This window comes from Oculina patagonica, chromosome 1 (assembly GCF_052425735.1).
Source record: "Oculina patagonica isolate OP01 chromosome 1, crgOcupat, whole genome shotgun sequence".
Classification (NCBI taxonomy): Eukaryota; Metazoa; Cnidaria; class Anthozoa; order Scleractinia; family Oculinidae; genus Oculina; species Oculina patagonica.
The window spans coordinates 12,722,537-12,740,345 of record NC_135758.1 but is presented as its reverse complement, the minus strand read 5'-3'; the positions used below and the strand labels follow the sequence as shown (position 1 = coordinate 12,740,345).

At 39.4% G+C, this 17,809-nt stretch overlaps 1 protein-coding gene across 1 annotated transcript; it reads right to left on the bottom strand.

The window, feature by feature from the left end:
- Nucleotides 1-745: 745 nt before the first annotated feature.
- On the bottom strand, nucleotides 746-17,108 carry LOC144657197 (thrombospondin type-1 domain-containing protein 4-like). Its single transcript, XM_078517515.1, is given in 17 exon segments — nucleotides 746-2,030; nucleotides 3,175-3,354; nucleotides 3,885-4,055; nucleotides 4,603-4,776; nucleotides 5,009-5,231; nucleotides 5,626-5,755; nucleotides 6,402-6,558; nucleotides 6,561-6,620; nucleotides 7,282-7,457; nucleotides 8,007-8,093; nucleotides 8,628-8,739; nucleotides 9,106-9,242; nucleotides 9,718-9,841; nucleotides 13,543-13,648; nucleotides 14,195-14,292; nucleotides 16,632-16,705; nucleotides 16,790-17,108. Coding segments are annotated over 16 exon segments (2,283 nt in total). The 5' UTR covers nucleotides 16,701-16,705; nucleotides 16,790-17,108; the 3' UTR covers nucleotides 746-1,751.
- Nucleotides 17,109-17,809: the final 701 nt, after the last annotated feature.

The window sequence follows — 17,809 nt, the reverse complement described above, 5'->3', positions numbered from 1 at the left end:
GAACTTAAAACGACCTACAGTTCATGTATTGTAATATGAATCTATTGTTAATTTTCCACATCTGACCAGAATTGAACTGAAAACCCTTTCTGTTTCTCAAAATAAACCATAAGAATAAACTGATTGAGTATACAGTACATGTACATGTACACTATCTCTTGCTCAGTTTTGTTTCTGTACTTCTTTCTCTTCTTTTTTACTATTTAATAGATAGAACTGCATATATGTCTGAATTTATCAACCGGGTCAAGAGTGACGTCAGTATTCTTGACAAGTACGTTTCCGCGTGGCTTAGGCCACAGAGGGGAAAAGAAACACGCTGAAGGTAGGAGAGAGGGAGAGAGGACTGACATTCCCTTTAGTTTTTATATCATCGGTTTGGAGATGTTTCTGGCGGAAACGCGTTTACAGCGATTTGCGCTTAAAACGGTGAAATTTCCTTGACCTGGTTTTGATAAATTCAGACATATATACATACGCTGTTTTAAGGAGACAACCTCTACATAGCCTGCAAATACAGGCGGCTGTATCCACTGGCTAGCCTCTACATGTAAACTAACATTCTACATCTGTGAGACATTTTCTTACTGTGGATGGGCTCAAAATCTTGTTGAAGTTTCTGTTTGTGTCCTTGTTTTGCATTTTATTTTAAAGTTTTCATCAAATGCAAATGCGCCTCTCCTCATCGCATCGATGAGAGACGGTTGTATGCGCTACATGTAAACTTATATTCTATATGAGACAATTTCTTACTGGAGTTTCATTTTATTTGTAAATCATTTCAAGAGAGAGCTTTTTTAACAGCTCTGCTGTGGTGCAAAGAACATGTACGTCTTCAGTGTATACTGTACCTTAAAAGTGAAAACAGGCACAGACATTTTAGGACACTGTCATTTTTACATAGAACTAGATATATACGTTGTGTTGGTGGTTAATAAGTTATAAATCATTACTTGGCAGAGGTCTGTGGGGACAGGGTGCTCGGTAAAACCACGTTCAACTTTCATCAAGACGCTGAAACTTTTTATAATTGGGAAGTTCCAACCAAGTTATTATTACTGCCGTTCATGTATCTCTTGCATTGAAAACCAAACCAATGACAAACTAACAAACCTTAGGATGCAACATAGCGTTTTTGGTTGAAAAAAAAAAAAAAACCTGTTTTACCTCGATGAGAAGACGGATTAACGTGTTCTGCAAATTAATGGAACATTTAGTCCATAAAAGGAAGAACGACCGCAAGCAAGCCTACATTTTGCAGAACTTGTTTTAAAAATAAAGTCAGAAAAGAGTTTGGCTAAATTTTTTTCTTCCAAATAATAAATATCTTGTTTGCTGAGCTTGATCGGGTTGTATGGTAGTGTCTTTCACTTGGTTGGCTCCTCATGACCTTGCTTAAAAGTCTTTTGCAATGACCTATTGGTTTCGTAGGAATATATAATAGGTTGTTCCCTTCTGTGTGAAGGCTGATTATTGCAGTATATTGGGCTGTGGCTGGATAATATAATGGCTTGAAGTCTCGGCTGTAAAGACAGCACTGTTTAGTTCTTTTTTTCATGGTAACAATGTTCAAATGATCTTTTAGAGCTTTTTTCTCTTTCATAAGCTTCTGTGTATATATCGCTCTGTTATCGATTCTCCTCTCTATAGTCAATCTGCTTCACAGATGTACAAATAACCAATCATTTGAAATGTACATGTACATGCCAAGTAGATGCTTTGCAGACACAAGTCAATCCACTTTGTCCATTTCAGTGCCTTCTTGCACAACTGTTGCAACACATTCTTCGGTAATGTGAAAACTGGCAGAAGTTGGCTTGTATAACATACATGCACACATTGCCGCTGTAAGAGTCTCTACAGTTCTGTTGTCCTTTTACTTGTGCAGTTGATGTAGGGCAAGGCGTGTTACTACAGCGTTGATAGTGATATGGTTTGTTCTTGGAGTGGCACTCTTTAGACACTTGCCCATTTCGGTCCAGGCACATAACGTCTCGTGTCTGGGTACCGCCACCACATGATCTGGAACACTGAAAAAGATGGATGGAAGTACAAGTTTAAAATATGTCGTACTGTAGCACGTTAAACTTCTACATGTACATGTAATTGGCCATCACGTAAAATATGCTGAAATGACGGTCCAAAAAGAAAACATTTGCATTTTGGCCAATCAAATTTCACTTGTAAAAAGAATCTTTGAATTCTCTTCAAGAGAACTTTTATGATACACTAAAAGAAACGTCACCACTGATTACTTTTGACACCGATTACCGTGAAGATGTTGTTCGTGGATTATGTCGGATCTTCCTTAGTGGGGTACTCCCACAGTGTATATCAAAGATGCGAGCACGACTTATGCACACTGCTTTGTCAGGAAGGTGCGAAGTATGTACATGTGTATGTATACATGAAACCTCCACACTTTATATTTATCTCAGAAGTTGCAAGGAGATGATACTTTGTAATGCTTCCTTTCCAGCGGCGGTGCCTTAAATTGTCTACCTTCCGGAAACATAGTAACAGAATGGGACTCTACCTTGCCCTGTAGTGATGCAGACAGGCGCTGCTCCTCCTTAGCTTGGGCTTAGTCATTTTTCGCTTGTATTTATTGTTACTCTATTTTTGTCTTTGCCAACTTAATATTTTTATTTCCTAAATCGCTTCTTCCTCCGCCGCGGGGTTTGGAAGTTACGCGTACATTTTGTAGATAGGTAGTAGTAGCTGAAGATGCATCTCTTCTTTTTGTCATGGGAAATTGTCCCGGGGGGGGGGGGGGGTACTCCCATATATGGGCTATATAAGTATGTGCCGCCCGTTAGGGTATGGTTTTTTGAGGTTTTCGGTCCTTAAATAGGGTATCATTTTTGGTCCTTTTGGCATTTTGTTCCTGGTGTGATCCTTAGATGGGTCCTTTTCTTCAGCTTTTAACGCCCAGATAAACGAAAAAGGCATCTTAAAACTGATCCCGTTCGTATTAGTAACGATTTTATAAAGATTTGTGTTTGGCCGTGCGCGGTTGCCGCTTTTGGGTCGTCACGGAACGCTTCTCCTTCCCTTGAATAGGGTGTATTTTTCGGTTTGGGGCCGTGCGCCAAATGCTTTTAACTGGCAAACATATTCAGAACTAAAGGACACTTATAAAGAAAACACAGAGATTAAACAGTTGAAGTGTACCTTTCCCCACTTTGTAGTGAACCACTGTGGCGCACATGAGTTGTTTCCACACGATTGAACTGTTGTTGGCTTAGAGTTGCGTGGACAAGACTCGTCTGGAAATTCCTGGTACATGCCACCAACCTCCCCTGCACAGAACACCGTTCTGAATTGAGTCCCTGTTCCACACTCAACTGAACACTGTAAGGTGAATGTAAAACAGCGTTAAGGTGTGCACTGGTTTAGGAGTTCAAATTTGTGTTTCATCGTCATGTACAAAAGCTTGATTGACTGAACTAAAACGTGTTTCCTCCGGTTCCACCATGCACAACTGCAAAAGTTACACTTTTTTTCGATTCGGTACCGAAAGAAACGATAAAGTTCACCAAGTGGCTTTTGAATACAACATTGAATACTTTAATAATAATAATTATGGAATGATGTGTGGAGAATATGAACAGATGGGATTTGAACCCACGACCTTCCGTACACTAGTCGGAAGCTCTAACCACTGAGCTACTGAGAACTCTAGTGGTGAGCAGTGGTCATTTGTGGGCTATGTGACGCAACGACTGCATCGCGCACTCACTGTCTGAATACTTTAAAATAACGTTATTGCTGACCTCTCGACAGATTAACTTGCCTTGTTTGATACTGATAAGTAAAGCAAAAACAAAAAAAACACCAAAATAATATGTTCATCATTGTCAACCAATGGTTACTGTTTTAACCTTGCTCCACTCTGATGCTACCCAGACTGCCTGACATTTTCCATTGTTACATGGCCTGGTGGAGCTTGGTTTCTTGACATGGGAACATTTGTCTGACTGAAGGGCATCACCTCCTTTTCTTCCACAGAATACTTGTCGACTTTGTTGTCCTCTACCACAAGGCACTGAACACTGTGTGTAAAGAGAAGTAATTTGGAGTTAGCAGGCTGAACTAAGTAAAACGAAGGGAAAGAATGGATTGAGTTGACAACGGGTTAATGGGCGGTTCAAAAGATGTGCACATGCGAATGGATGATGAAAAGAATGTGCAGAACCAATGTATCGTTGACTAGTTTAATGGACTGAATGGGCAGAATAGACTAAGTGGGCCAAACGGAAAGGAAAGACCCAAGGGTGCCAATTTACAGAAGGTTCGACTGAGCTAGGGGTTCGTTCCTTTGGTATGATCCGGATCAGGATCAATGATCCGATAAGATCACTCAAATCATGATGCACAAAAGGAACCAATGAATCTGCTCTTGACACCGGTCCATCGGTACCTTTGAATGCACCATTACCCGAGTGATCTCGGATCATTGATCCTGATCCGATCATCCCAAAGGAACGCACTCTTAATAAGGGGAAAAAGTGACGAGACTAAGTCTGGTTGCTGATATGCAGTCGTCTTAGCATAGCAATCACTTCACGATTTGTTTTTTGTTTTAATACAAACACTCACTTGTGACCACTTGTGGCTTACAACCCAGTCAGCCTTGCAGGAACCAGCAAAACATGGTTCAGTCATTGGTGGCTTTGTTCTGTGTTTACAGAAGCTTTCGTTAACTGAGGTATTCCTTGTGTCTACACAACTAATGACCCTCTGCTTGACTCCTCGTTCACATGTAACGGAGCACTGAAAAGCCAAAAAAACCGTCAGTAAAATTAGATGGATCGGGTGTAAGTTCAAAGAAAAACTGCTCTGTTGCGTCAGCCGGCAAGTGGCTTTGTGCTAGCGAAGAGAGCTAACGATCGAACGTCAACGAGTTGCTAAAGCAGGCACCTAATGGAATAAATCAGAGGCTTTTCTTAGTATAACGATTTGTTCCAATAAATGCTCAACTAGGGTTCGCTTTCAATTGATGTACCTTGCTCCATTCTCCCACTGTCCAGTTTGCTGGAGGAGGGCATTGCTGCAAGTTACAGTTGCGGCTTGGTGCAGGTCTCTCCCATTGTCGACAGTAGCTGATCGGTAACATCTGCTGTTGCCTTGCACCATTATTATCAACAAGCTGTTTACACAGGAGACTTCTGATCTGCATACCAGCTCCACATGTTTTTGAGCACTGACCCCACTGTCCTGGCTCCCACCTGTATTGAAAATGTAAACAAATCAGTCCATGCACGGACGATGGTAAAAATCTTCACCAAGAAGGCTCGAGGCTTCTGTTATTCAACCAAGGGAACGAGTAAACGTACAAACATTCAGTTAAAATAAGTAAACAGAACCGTTCGATATATTTTTGGGGTGATGTGCATATTGTTACATGACAATTTTCGTGGTTTCTACAGTGTAAAGGAAGCCAGAAGAAGTCTGAAAATGAATGTCATCTCGATTGTTTCCTAGATTCCACTCTATTCTTGGCGAATAACTGTTTCTCCTATCTGCAAACCTATCTGCGAATTCCTTTGCCTTAGCAAGAGCAGCCTTCACTAGCAAATAGAAAATAAAATATTGAATCTAATGATGTGATTTTTAGTTTACCTTGGTGGGCATGGTTGCAGGTTACAAACTCTCTGCCGTTGCGCTGGTTTAAGGTTCCACTGACACATTGCCTCTTCAACAACTGAGTTGTCAGCTGATGTAACACACTGATACACCGTTTTTTGAACGCCTGTTGGGAAACAAGAATTTCGTTGTTGCATTAATGTCCCTCATTTTGAAGTTTTTCAGAAGAGAACTGCCAAGGGTTGACTTAAGAACGGAATCTTCACACAACAGTGCCAAGAGACATCAAGTCTTTGACAAAAGTACTGAGACGCCACAAAAAATCTAAACCTCCCTTCTTTGTTGTTGGATATATATTAGATAGTCTTTAAATCCGATTCCAACACAATGTGAAACGGTAAAGAACATAATCTTGGCTGATGAAAGTTAAGAAACAAGTGTCATACTTTGTAAATGTTATCTAGGAAAATCACCTGACAGTGTAGATTTACTGAGAAGAGTCAATGCTCTTTTAATTTTTACTTCAACTTTATTATTTGTTAGCGCAATAGAGACCGATAAATGTCTGTATGAATTAATTAAATCATTTTTTTGGGGAGCAGGGGTGTCGCGCTCGCCTCCCCCAAGTGGCCCGGGCTCGTTCCGCCCAGTGCCATATGTGGGTTGAGTTTGGTGTTGGTTTTCGTCCTCTCCGGGTTTTTCTCTCTCCCTTTTCCTCCCTCCACCCAGCTCCATTCCTTCGATCTTGGTGCCGTACCGCTGTCGAGCTCCTGGCTCTTCGTGGGGTAAATTACATTTATTAACGTACGTACCTCCTGCACACGAGTGGGTGCACTGTGTAAACCCTGTAAGTTTCCAAGCGTAAGAATTTCGGTTGGGTGGTGGTGGGGTAGGCTGTGACTGGACGCCTCTCTGACGAAAGCTGGCAGGCTCTGCTGGCTGCTGTTGTTTTTTCGATTCTGTGTTATTGGGTACTCTTTCGGAATAAGGTACGAATACATGATTCTAGGCTCGTCGTCTTGATAAAGCAACTGTAAAAACAGAAGAGAGAAATAAACACTTTATAATTTAACAATTAGACTAGTAACTTGAGGATTCTGTAGGCTATCGAGGGATGCCCCGGGTCAACTATGTTAATGTCCATAGAGATAACGAGCACCGCTCTTAACTAAGCTGCACTTATCCAGTTCAACTGACGTTTAGCTACATCGACACATTAAAAAAAATTTAATAAGCAGCTTTCTTTCCGCCTACAAGATTTTTTCTCTACGTGCCTGTCTCACGAAAGTTGGCTTCTGTCATTGACGATGCCTGCCCATCATATTGCGGGCTTGCCAATAGACGCTTTTAACTAAGTTATAATAACAGGGCTTATAGCTATTTAATCCTGCTCAGTTCTCTCCACTGAGTTGTAGCACAAACGAATACTTTCGAACTGTCTATACACTCTAGCTTTTCCATTCCTGCACCACGTAATATCTTTTGTAAAAAACAAAGAGTTCCAAAATAAAACTGCTAGAATTTCAGTCTTCCTGCTTGGCGTAATGTCACCAAAAATCGAACAGAAGAATTGTTGCAAATTTTGTTTTCAATAAATGTAAGAATCTAAGTCTTCTTGTTTGGTGTAATGTCACCAAAAGTCACATCAAGAAGTGTAGTTGCAACATTTGTTTCAATATTATTTCTTCTCACCATAACATCAAGATCTTCAGAAGTTGGTCCAGCGGCGATAAAAGCCTCATTTTCTCCCTTGTTTCTACGAGGCCTTGTGTAATATACGGTCGTATCAGCCACGTCATAGCCCTTAGGTAAATCGATAACCCAGTTTCCATTGATGTAGTACTTGTTTGAATCATGGGACTTCAGAGCTGAAAACAATGTTACCCGAGATTCATTATTTCTTGGTGTGAAAATATTTCGTCTGTGACACAACAACTGTTTTAAGTGTATTTTTAGACGAAAAGGCGAAACTAATGATGAGTTTGGTGCCAACCCGGAAAAAGTTGGTCTCGTTATTGTTAACATTGCGTTACGAAATTTCGCCTGTGTTTGTGGCTTTTTCTACCTCTATATTCTAAGAGTCAAATATTGTTGTTGAAATAATGGACACATTCAATTAAGTCAAGGCTCATGCCACTAAGAATCAGTAAGAGCGACAGTGCGCTAATTTCTAGTTTTTCCTTTCCATCTATAACTTTGAATCATTGTTGCACTACACTGATGTCAAAGATTTTTTGCAGTTTTAAAGAAACAAACAAAAAAATGCTAAATAAAAGAAGCTGGAACTCTACTCATAGGACCATATAGTCATCTATTTAATATACACTATTCTTAAACTAGTTTTATTCCATTAGTCTTATTTATGGTCAAATATTAAGCAACTTTGAAAAGGCTTTGTTTGCTACAGGAAAACTCACCTAAGTAATTCTTGCTTCTGCGGATCTCTGTGACGTTAATATTAGTGGCACCAGCAGGGATTGTGATCACAGGGTTATACCCTAAGACTGATAAAACAACGTATGAATATTTACACATATATACTGTAAAACACGCTTTATTACTGTGAGGACCCAAGAAAAAGTTGTCTAAAAGCAAAAAGTATCCTGAGTTGACAATTTTTAATACGATAATCCAGTCCGATCCCTCCAACACCACCCTACCACCACCGATCACTCCAACTCCACCACCACTATCCACTACCACTCCAACTCCATCACCATCACCACCACACCACTCTCACCACTCCACTCCACTCCACCACTCTCCCCCCTCCACCACCACCATCACCAACAACACTCCCCTCACAGAACCTTCTACCGGCCTACTCGTTGCTATAACAACTGACGTAGAGTTATTATTGTCGCCCCTTACGGTGATAACAGGAATAATGTCGTAGAAATATGCGTGTTTTATGAACAACGAGAGAGAATTGGAGTGGTGCCGGCCTTTGGTTAGCTACGTGGGACCAGTTAGTGTAAAACGCAAGGGAACCAAGTGATCTAATGGGGGAAAAAAATATCACTGGAAAGCAAACTTACTCAGATGTCCTCTAGAAACGTCTCTTGACGTGAAAACACCAGACCGCCTTTGCGTTGGTGTCGCAGGCTTCTGACCAAAACAGCCGCCATCTTTACATTCTGAGGGCAGGTCCTAAAATATAAAACCACGGGGTAAGTTGATATATTATTTCAGTTAAGTACTGTACAGTAAACTTTATGCTAGACGTTTTTTAAAGAGGTTTCAAGATTCTCATTGCATGGAAATGGCTGGCAAGTCATCACCCATTTTCGTCCTGGGATTTGTTGAAGAAGGCCTTTATTATTGTGTCAACGTTAGTTGTTGATTGTATCAGAAACCCATGTTTCCGATGTATCCAACATCATTACAGTAACAAATTTGGATTGACAACGTAAGTACAATGAAGCGCCCCTTAAAATCTGCTTCACTATTTTTTTATATTAGTTAGTTAGCCGATCTACTGTACTTAATTAACACGAGTTTCCGGTTAATGCATACCTTGCATGTTCCATCGATGCAGACTTTCTTTAGATCACTAAGACAAGGGGTTCCGTCTTTTACTTTAGGTGAAAGGCGAAGAAAGAACTTGTGTCCTTTAGCCAGACAGTTCAGCTCGCATTCATCGCTATCCTTCACTATATTTGAAAACAAAAAGTCCCAGCATAATCATTTCATTCTTTTGCAAACTTTTCTGTAGCTTTATGAAGCCGAAATGGATTGATTATGTCAATACTCTAACCACAAAAACGTTCGGCAGTACGTTTAGTCTATCTGTAAGTATTTGAAGTCAAGACGTCCCTACTTACAGACTGTAATAATCATAGAACACGAGAAAGTGGATAACCTGCACAGAGTTCTAAAGGGTGTTACAAAGTCTTGGTGATCGAGGCCGTGAAAGCTCTTTGCAAGCTTCGGACGAGAAACGTCCTTCATCTTTTCTGATTGACTTAATGAAGTAAGATTCAAAGAACTGTTTTATTTTTTATTCCCAATGGTTTCATTTTGGTCCTTTATAGGAAGTGAAAACTTTAGTCATTGTAATTTCTATTCATCATACATTTTAAGGTAGATTGCGAGAACAGTGAGAAAAGTTGGACGTTTTGTTCTCACCTCTCAAGTAAGGGACCCAAGTAAAGAAGTACCCATTGAAGGATGTGTTGTCAAATTTGCTGCACTGTTCCGCTCTGGCCTCGATAGCACGTTGCCGCGTCATCACGGGTGGCTTGTAACATTTCTGTAAACGAGAAAAAACACGATAGATAAAGGAATCAATAGCACTAAAAAGATATTACCGAGAATCGTCTCTGCTTTTTGAGTAAACGTTTTTGTTTGTTCTTAACCTTGGAATTTAATCCCATCGTGGAGAATTCCATGAATATTGGACACAAGCAAACGCTACGCACGTTGTCAATTGTGGCACCTGATTTGAAGCATATGACATTTTAGAAATAAGTCAAATGTAAGTTAATTTAACAAAACTGAAGAGAATCCAGCTGAGACACATATGATTGTCGGAAGAATGTCGAAAGATGATCAAAACATCTTGATCAAAACTAATGAAGGTAGATAGATAAAGGTGATGAAGGTAGACTGTAGATAAGAACTAATTTTGTGACCATAGTTTGCAATGCATGGCAAAACGAGCATTAAAACTGAGTATCAGTTGGAGAATTGAACAAGGCTCTCAGGGTCTGTATGTCACATAAAGTTTCGCGAAAAATGGTACGTAGTAAGATCATGCTTTTTGTGAACGTTTAAGTTCTAGGTCGATCTAGGAGACTCCTTAAAGTGTAAAACAAAAAGAAAGGCATCATTTTGGTAAGTGAAATATCGGAAACTGAAGGATGATTGTGACTGATAGTATAAATCGTCACGTGGCAAACAGCTTAATCGAACAAAGGGTGTTTAAAGAACGTGACTCGGTCATTGAAAGTTTCGCCTCTCCACGTCAACATGGATCAATGTTTATCCTACAACTGATCACACTGAAGTGGTAGTTTTACAAATATTCATATGTTTTGTTTTCTGACTATTGAGTGTCCGCCTTTTTTCAACAAAATAATATTCAACAATGATGAATTACTAGCTTTATGAGGACGGAAACTGACTAAAGCTGTTGCGATGCCTAATGATTTCAAGCTTTAGAATAGTTTAATCAGACCAATACATGAGATATGATGGAAATTCTCTGAACAGTCCAATGTCGCTAAGGTAGACAAAACTGTCTTTTTTTAGGAAATAAAATGAGCGACTAACATCTTAGTGGATAAAGACAAACTCTCTTTCATCCTTCGTTATATACCTTTGTTGTTGACATTATTTTCGAGAACATACCTCATCAATAACATAACATTCTAATCAGGTACCAATTAAGTTAGATGTAAACTCTGTTAGCATTTTTTGCATGTTATGGTAAACAAAACAGTTGAAATGCAACGATTTTTGACTCAAGAAACTATAAAGAAATACTTCATTTTAAGGCCAGATGTAAGCATGAGCAAATCGTTATCACTTAACCTTTAAGGGATATTAGTAAAGGCGACTAAATTTTACAATTAGCAGAATTAGGCACACATCACGTAGAAGAAGAGTTTTAAAAGAAACTGTGAAAGACTTGAAAAGTTCAACTGATACCTACTTCACATTGAGGAGGAAAGAAAAGTTGAGCAGTTATGTTGACGGAATAGGGATTCCTTTGGAAGTTGGATATGTTCAATTCTTGCAATGTCTTAACGTAGTGGTCACCCAACGACGAATTTAAATCGCTGTCAAGATTATTTAGCTCTGCTTCAATGAGCTTTCTTAAATTCCGTCTAAGTTGTAAGGTTTCCTGAACATCTTGCGCTCTGCACCCAACTGCACTCAGCAGTACGATCATTAATAATCCTGGATTTACATTTGCCATTGCTATGATTGCGTATTGCCTTTAGCAGTCCACGCTTGAAGACTCACAGCCTGCATTCTAATGTAACCCCAGTAATACTCTTCAAGGTGGCAGGTACAGATATGACAATGCTGTTTACCCAGTCTGCCAGTTGGAGCGTTTGCCAGCCCGACAAAAATAGAAAGTTCGACAGAGTTGTGACCCCAAGCATTATCAAACCATATTTGTTCCAGAGATGAAAGGAGTGCGAATTGCCACCATGTACGCTTGGCGGCCAACACGATGAATTGAACACAAAGTTATGCGATGAAATGAGGCGTATTTAGGTAAAAATTATGCTCTTATCCGTTATGCTTTCGGACTTAAAAAGACGCCATTAATTGTTGTTTCACTGCACAGCTTAAAATCTAAGGAGGGCACCAGAAGGCGGAGCGCGAAGGCGATAATCAAACTGCATGACCTCCCACTGAAAAGAAAGCACGGAGATAAATAACAAAAACGCGCTAAAAGGCAAAACCGCAATAAGAGTCTATTGAGGTCAATGTTGCTAAGAAGATAATTAGTTATTGACCAGTCGGGTTTTTTATCGTAACGAGAATTTCAGACGTGGATTAAATTGGCTGTTAAAGTAGTAACCTTGCCAATTAGGTTTATTAATTCTTCTTCGTACTCGTGTGAGGCATTTGTTCAAGTAAAAGACCTCTCAAGCCACGTCAGGGATGTTGGAAGAAGGCAATGATTGTTCTCTAACTTCTTAAGTGGCTCAATTGTCACGTGGTTTATTAGAAAAAGTCAGTAATATTCACCAATCAAAACGCTCGCGGTAATGACGATGTAATTTCTCTCACGTTCATTGGCTAATGTTTTTCAACAATATCAGAAAAGTGCCTGTCTGCAATCTTGCTGCTGAAGAACTTACTCATGAGAAAGTCAACATAGCTTGCGAATGCATGGTTTCTTGAACAATTATACGACGTCAATTTTTTAAAACTATATGATTGTTTAGTTCATAAGTTGTGTGTGGTTCGAAATTAGCGTGCTTGCTTTGAATATTTACTTCAACAGTCCATTAAGGATCCACCCTAACCGCCTCTGGGCGCGACGGGGGAGACGGTGATAAATAGTCTGATTAAAATAGATGTCCACGGACATAGTTGAACTGGTTTCTTAACACACTAAAGAATTAATTTAATTTCAAGTAAACCAACATATGATACTTGATGCCCAATAAGTTTGCTCGTGTGTTTCGGTTTGGTAATCGTAGAAACGAAATGGAATGGGAGATTGTCGAGATTAGCTCTTCTAAATAAATTTTTGCTGCGTTGGCGAACGAGTAGAACACTTATTTTACTATAATTTAGCTACCAACAAAGTTTCTACACCAAAATTTCTCGACCTCTGTAATAAGTCTCTCAGACGTTCGTCATTGTTACGTACGGCGCCTGCTACGCAGGCTAGTTGTTCAGTATTCCTTGTTCAATACCTGGATTTTGCCGTTTATTACAATTACGGATAAAATGTATACATCTGTTGAAAAAAATCGTCATGTTCTTATCACTTTAGATTAAAATTCTGACCCATGTTAGCTACAACCAGAAAAGCCACAATAAGTGACAAAAGTGTTGACACATCATCGCACATTGTCATTTTAGGCCTCACTTTATTGTTATTTGGTCCAACTTCACCCTTTCGCCCCCCTTTTTCCACCCCCTTCCTCCTATCAATATTGAGGTTTGTTTTTGGAAGCCCTTTGCTACAATCATATAATTGGATGGGGTAGAGGGGGTATTTTAGCGGAGTGCGATGACAATTAAAAATTAATGGTAAATTTGCCATAGAAACTCCGAGGCGAAGCCAATGTGTCAACTACTTTTGACTAAGGTTGTAGACATCTAATCACCCTCCGTCATTTCTCGTGTTAACTTTACATACAGAGAGATCTCGGTAGTTTTGTAGCGCGTTCTCAAATACTGTAAGTTTGTCCCAGTTGATATACTAGACACTGGCACCTTCTGCCCTCCTCTCTTCTCCTGGTCACAAACAGAACTTACCTGCATGTTACAAGTGTCGTATTGAGTATCTGTTCCATGGCAGTTTCCTTTGTTGTGGCCATATTGTTTGTACACTTTTAGTATGTACCTGGGTAGGCTGCTACTCCTGGGGATCGAATGAAAACGTTTTATTGTAAGTCGACACATCCCCAATACCGCCGGCGATGGGTATCACTGAATTAATGTTTTCGCATTGTTTTTGTTACAGTTAGGTCTTGTTTTATTGAAACCATGTCAGACCATGACTACAGGTTTTAGTTGAAATGTCCCAACAGGACACTTTTCGAGTCATTTTTGGTGGTTCAGTTGAAAGGATTGGAAGTACGCTCTGGAAGGCTTTTGAAGGAAGAGTTCATCACATCAACCCTTTCCTCCAAGCTTGATGCCTGTTGTAAAGAGATTATCAACTAAACCAACAAGTTAAAGACCCTTACTAGCCCAAAACCCGAAAACAGTTTATCTCAATAGAACACGACCTGATAGATAGAAGCCTCTAAACGAATTAGCGCTAAAACGCTTTTTGTTGTACCAGGAAAACGAGTGGATCTTAGTCCACATAATAGTGCTCAGTTTTACTGGCTGCGCCACTAATCTTAAGATAATAAACACACCGGTTTAAATTTGTTCTTAAACAACTCAATGAAGAACCAACCTGGACAAAGGCAAACACTGCCTCGTTCTGGATGTTGTACCTCCGCCACATGATTGAGTACAGGGTGTCCAGTCACTCCAGGGTCCCCAGCGATCACCCTGTAACCCAGACCACCAGAAGCAAAGATACATAGTTAAGTACATTAAATTTTTCGCTACAATTTTGGGGTGTCGTGATGGAGACATTTGGTGAGAATATAGAAGTTTATCGTCGACGTGACTATTATGGCGACTTTTCAACAAATTCTCCGAATTAACGCATAGTTAAAGGAAATGAATGTTAATTAGTAAGGAACATTGTATGCATTCATTTCTAGATTTGGGCTCCCGCGCTCAAATTCTTAGTCTATTTGTTCAAATAATGAGATTAACTGCGCTTATCAGGCATGAAGGTCTACCAGCTTAGACTACCTTGCATAGTATTTAGCTATTCGCGTAAAACTGTTATGACAAAATCACGGGTTTTGTTTAGCTATTTCGAAGAATGTTTTGCCCGATTTCAAAGGTCCCTTACTTGATGTTTGTTGATTGTGTATGGTGATGAATATGGAGACAAAAAAGAAAATCGAGGCACAATCACGTCTTTGAATCAATTATCGCTAGAAATCGTTAATACAAAAAGTGGCTTATACACTTAAATCAATCTCACAAAGAAATAATGGGTAACATATTACTGGCAGCTCTAAGCAGACCTTAGTCATAAAATCATGTTTTGTTTTCTCAGTTTCATGATTACAAGCGAGCTGACCATGTAATTGGTTCTGTCTTAAAATAAATCCTTTTTAAGGTTGTCAAGTAACCAGTTATATACGGTTTTCAAGTACTTATTAAGGCAATAATTTCGTATTGCAAAATGAATTGGCTAAAGTAATTCATGGCGCATGATTTTGAGAAGTTGGTAAGATGCTCTTTTTAGAACACATCCACATAAAATTGTTTCTTCACTAAGAAGTGTCTTCTACAGAGGCAACATAATCAAATGTTACTAAAGCCGCTTCACACAACTGCCATCGTCGAATGATTTTATGAAAGCAGTTTCTTGTACAACGTGAAGACGAAGGTGAAAGAAACGCTTATAGAAGTGCCGTGCATGGCGTTTTCATGTGATCCTTAAATCTCTTTTGAACTTGATTATGATGTTACGATGTCACATATAAACGTCGTTAATTGTTTATCAGTTTTAAGACGCTAGTACTCGTTATAAATAGATCCCCTAACACGAAAATCCAAACTCTTGCAAAATTTATTGCAACTTATGATTCGTTCAGAGTAACAAAAGTGAAAAGGCTATTCGGATGAACACAAGATGATTTGAGGTCTAAATGTATTGCGTGTTGAAACACATTGACGGTTAGCTTCACGTTGAAACTTTAAATGCGCGCCTTTGTCACAGCTTAAGTTATACAATATGGTTTTCTGTGAAAGAAAACCTAAAGTGTGACCGTTCAAATGGAAGCTTCTGAGCAGTACATTTTTGTTTTGCTTTACCCAAGTGGAACGCTAAGAAAAGTTTGTCAATTTTTTATAAATGTCTTTGGCAAAAAGAGGGGCTAAAACGTGCTGATCAAATAACTATAATTAACTTCATTACAAGATTTGGCGTCTACATTGAAAAGACTGAGAGAGTAATTGAAGTTAGGCTAATTTATCACCGAGGAGATCAGTTCTGACATTTCTGTTTACATCTAATGGTGTCGTATTGGGTTTAAATTAGTTTGACGTTAATCAACTCGCCCCCACTTCTGAGAAATGTGGTGGGCTGTGGTTAGAAACGAAAGCACTGGAAGGCAAACCAGCACATATCATTAAACTGAAATTCGAAGAGAACTTGGCCGTTTAACTTGTTTATTCGATCGCTGCAACACACATCGTAACCACACTAGTTCAAAATTGTTAACAATGCTCAAATCGTCGCAGTCCAATATCAAAATGCACAGTTTAAAACATAATATCCGATCCAAGTAGCAAGCTATTATATCTTGTGTATTATCTAAAGAGCGTTCCATGTGAGTTGAAATTAGCACATTAATGAGCTGTAAATTGCTAACGTTATGGTGATCTCGAGATCTTATCGAGATAAATTTGGATGGTTCTTAACTTTTGTTCGCGAGACATCTAAAAATAAAACGGCGTTGAACTCTCGGGGCAGTGTTTAGAGTTTACTTCTTTCAATGCCTCTCTGTTCACAGATGATTGCATCTTCCACTACGTGCTGTGTTCAAGCCATGGCTTGTTGTGAACACTTTTGTGGTTTAAGCCATTTTGTTGTCGATTTGTATTTAAGACGTGTCCTAGTACGGGCTGATTGAGCACAAGATGAACTCAAGACGTTAATCGGTTTATTGGTCACCGTGGGCAATGAATGACATCTTGTAACTTTACGTCTTTCTGTAATGAAAAAAACCTGCTAAACACCTTAAAAACTAACTCGTACAAACCTGGAACGATTGCGTGGCACACTGACTAATCAGTCCAAGTAAAGCTGTCCACAGAAGTACAATCCACATTGTATCTGTCAAACACAAAACGCATAATTAGTGACAGGCAGTGGACAGACAGACACGCACGTTCTATAAAATACAGCTTCAAAACTTACATGCTCTTTGCTTCACGCTATGTGAGTTCTTCTTACAATAAGCGCAGGTGATTAATATGTCGAGTTAGTATCCTTTCTCCGCTGTTTACTCGCTAATGTAAACTAATGAAAATTCCGGTGCCATAACCCCATGCCAAGTTACCGGTGAACAAGCTTAAGCCTTGTGCAAGTGTGACAATGTCGCCTACGATCTGTGAAGTCCGTTGACAGTGCGATACTAACAGGGAAATGTTGGTTGACAACTAAATTATTGCTTACTCTATTATTAAGCTGGTCCGCTCAAATAGAACGAGGGGACAATAGAAAAGTGTTATACAACACGCACTAAAGACTAAGTAAAGCAACTTCATACATATTCACTGCTTGTCTGTTACAAACGCAGCGAAGCGTGAAGTCAGCAAGCTCTTTGCGCCTGATTAGCAGGCCTTTAATTGCGATATATTAACACGGGGCGTGATAAACTCAAAATCCCTTAAACGTTTTTGAGAGGGAACTTCAAACATTTTCAAATATTCTAAAAAAAGTATCAGGTCAATATAGTGAGATTCGCACGAGGCTGACATCGTACAACGGACCGTATGCGCATTAAATACTTTAAGTTATCTTCCAGTCATTTAGCGCATTAACAATGTGTTCAAGAGGTGTCAATCAAATTAGAACTGCTTTGAGAAAAGAAAGCCTGGAGCTGTAAATAATAATTTTTGAACATTTCTTTTATCTTGCCCAAGCCAACGTTCAATACAACTGCAATTTGTTACTTTTGGATCAAACAATGTACTTAACACATTTTTAAAAGGATAACAGGTGTTTTTATGCTGTCCTTAGCGGGTGTGTGGTTATTTAAGGCATTTTTATGCAATCCTGCTGGGCTTCGCTTCCGATGAAAAGCAAAGGAAAATATTTGATGAGTAATTAATTAGAAGTCGCAGTACAAGACAACATGGCGCGCCTAAGAAAACAAGTTATATTCGTTTGGTTACTTTTTTCGATAGTTTTTGTTGCTGCAACCATTATTACATG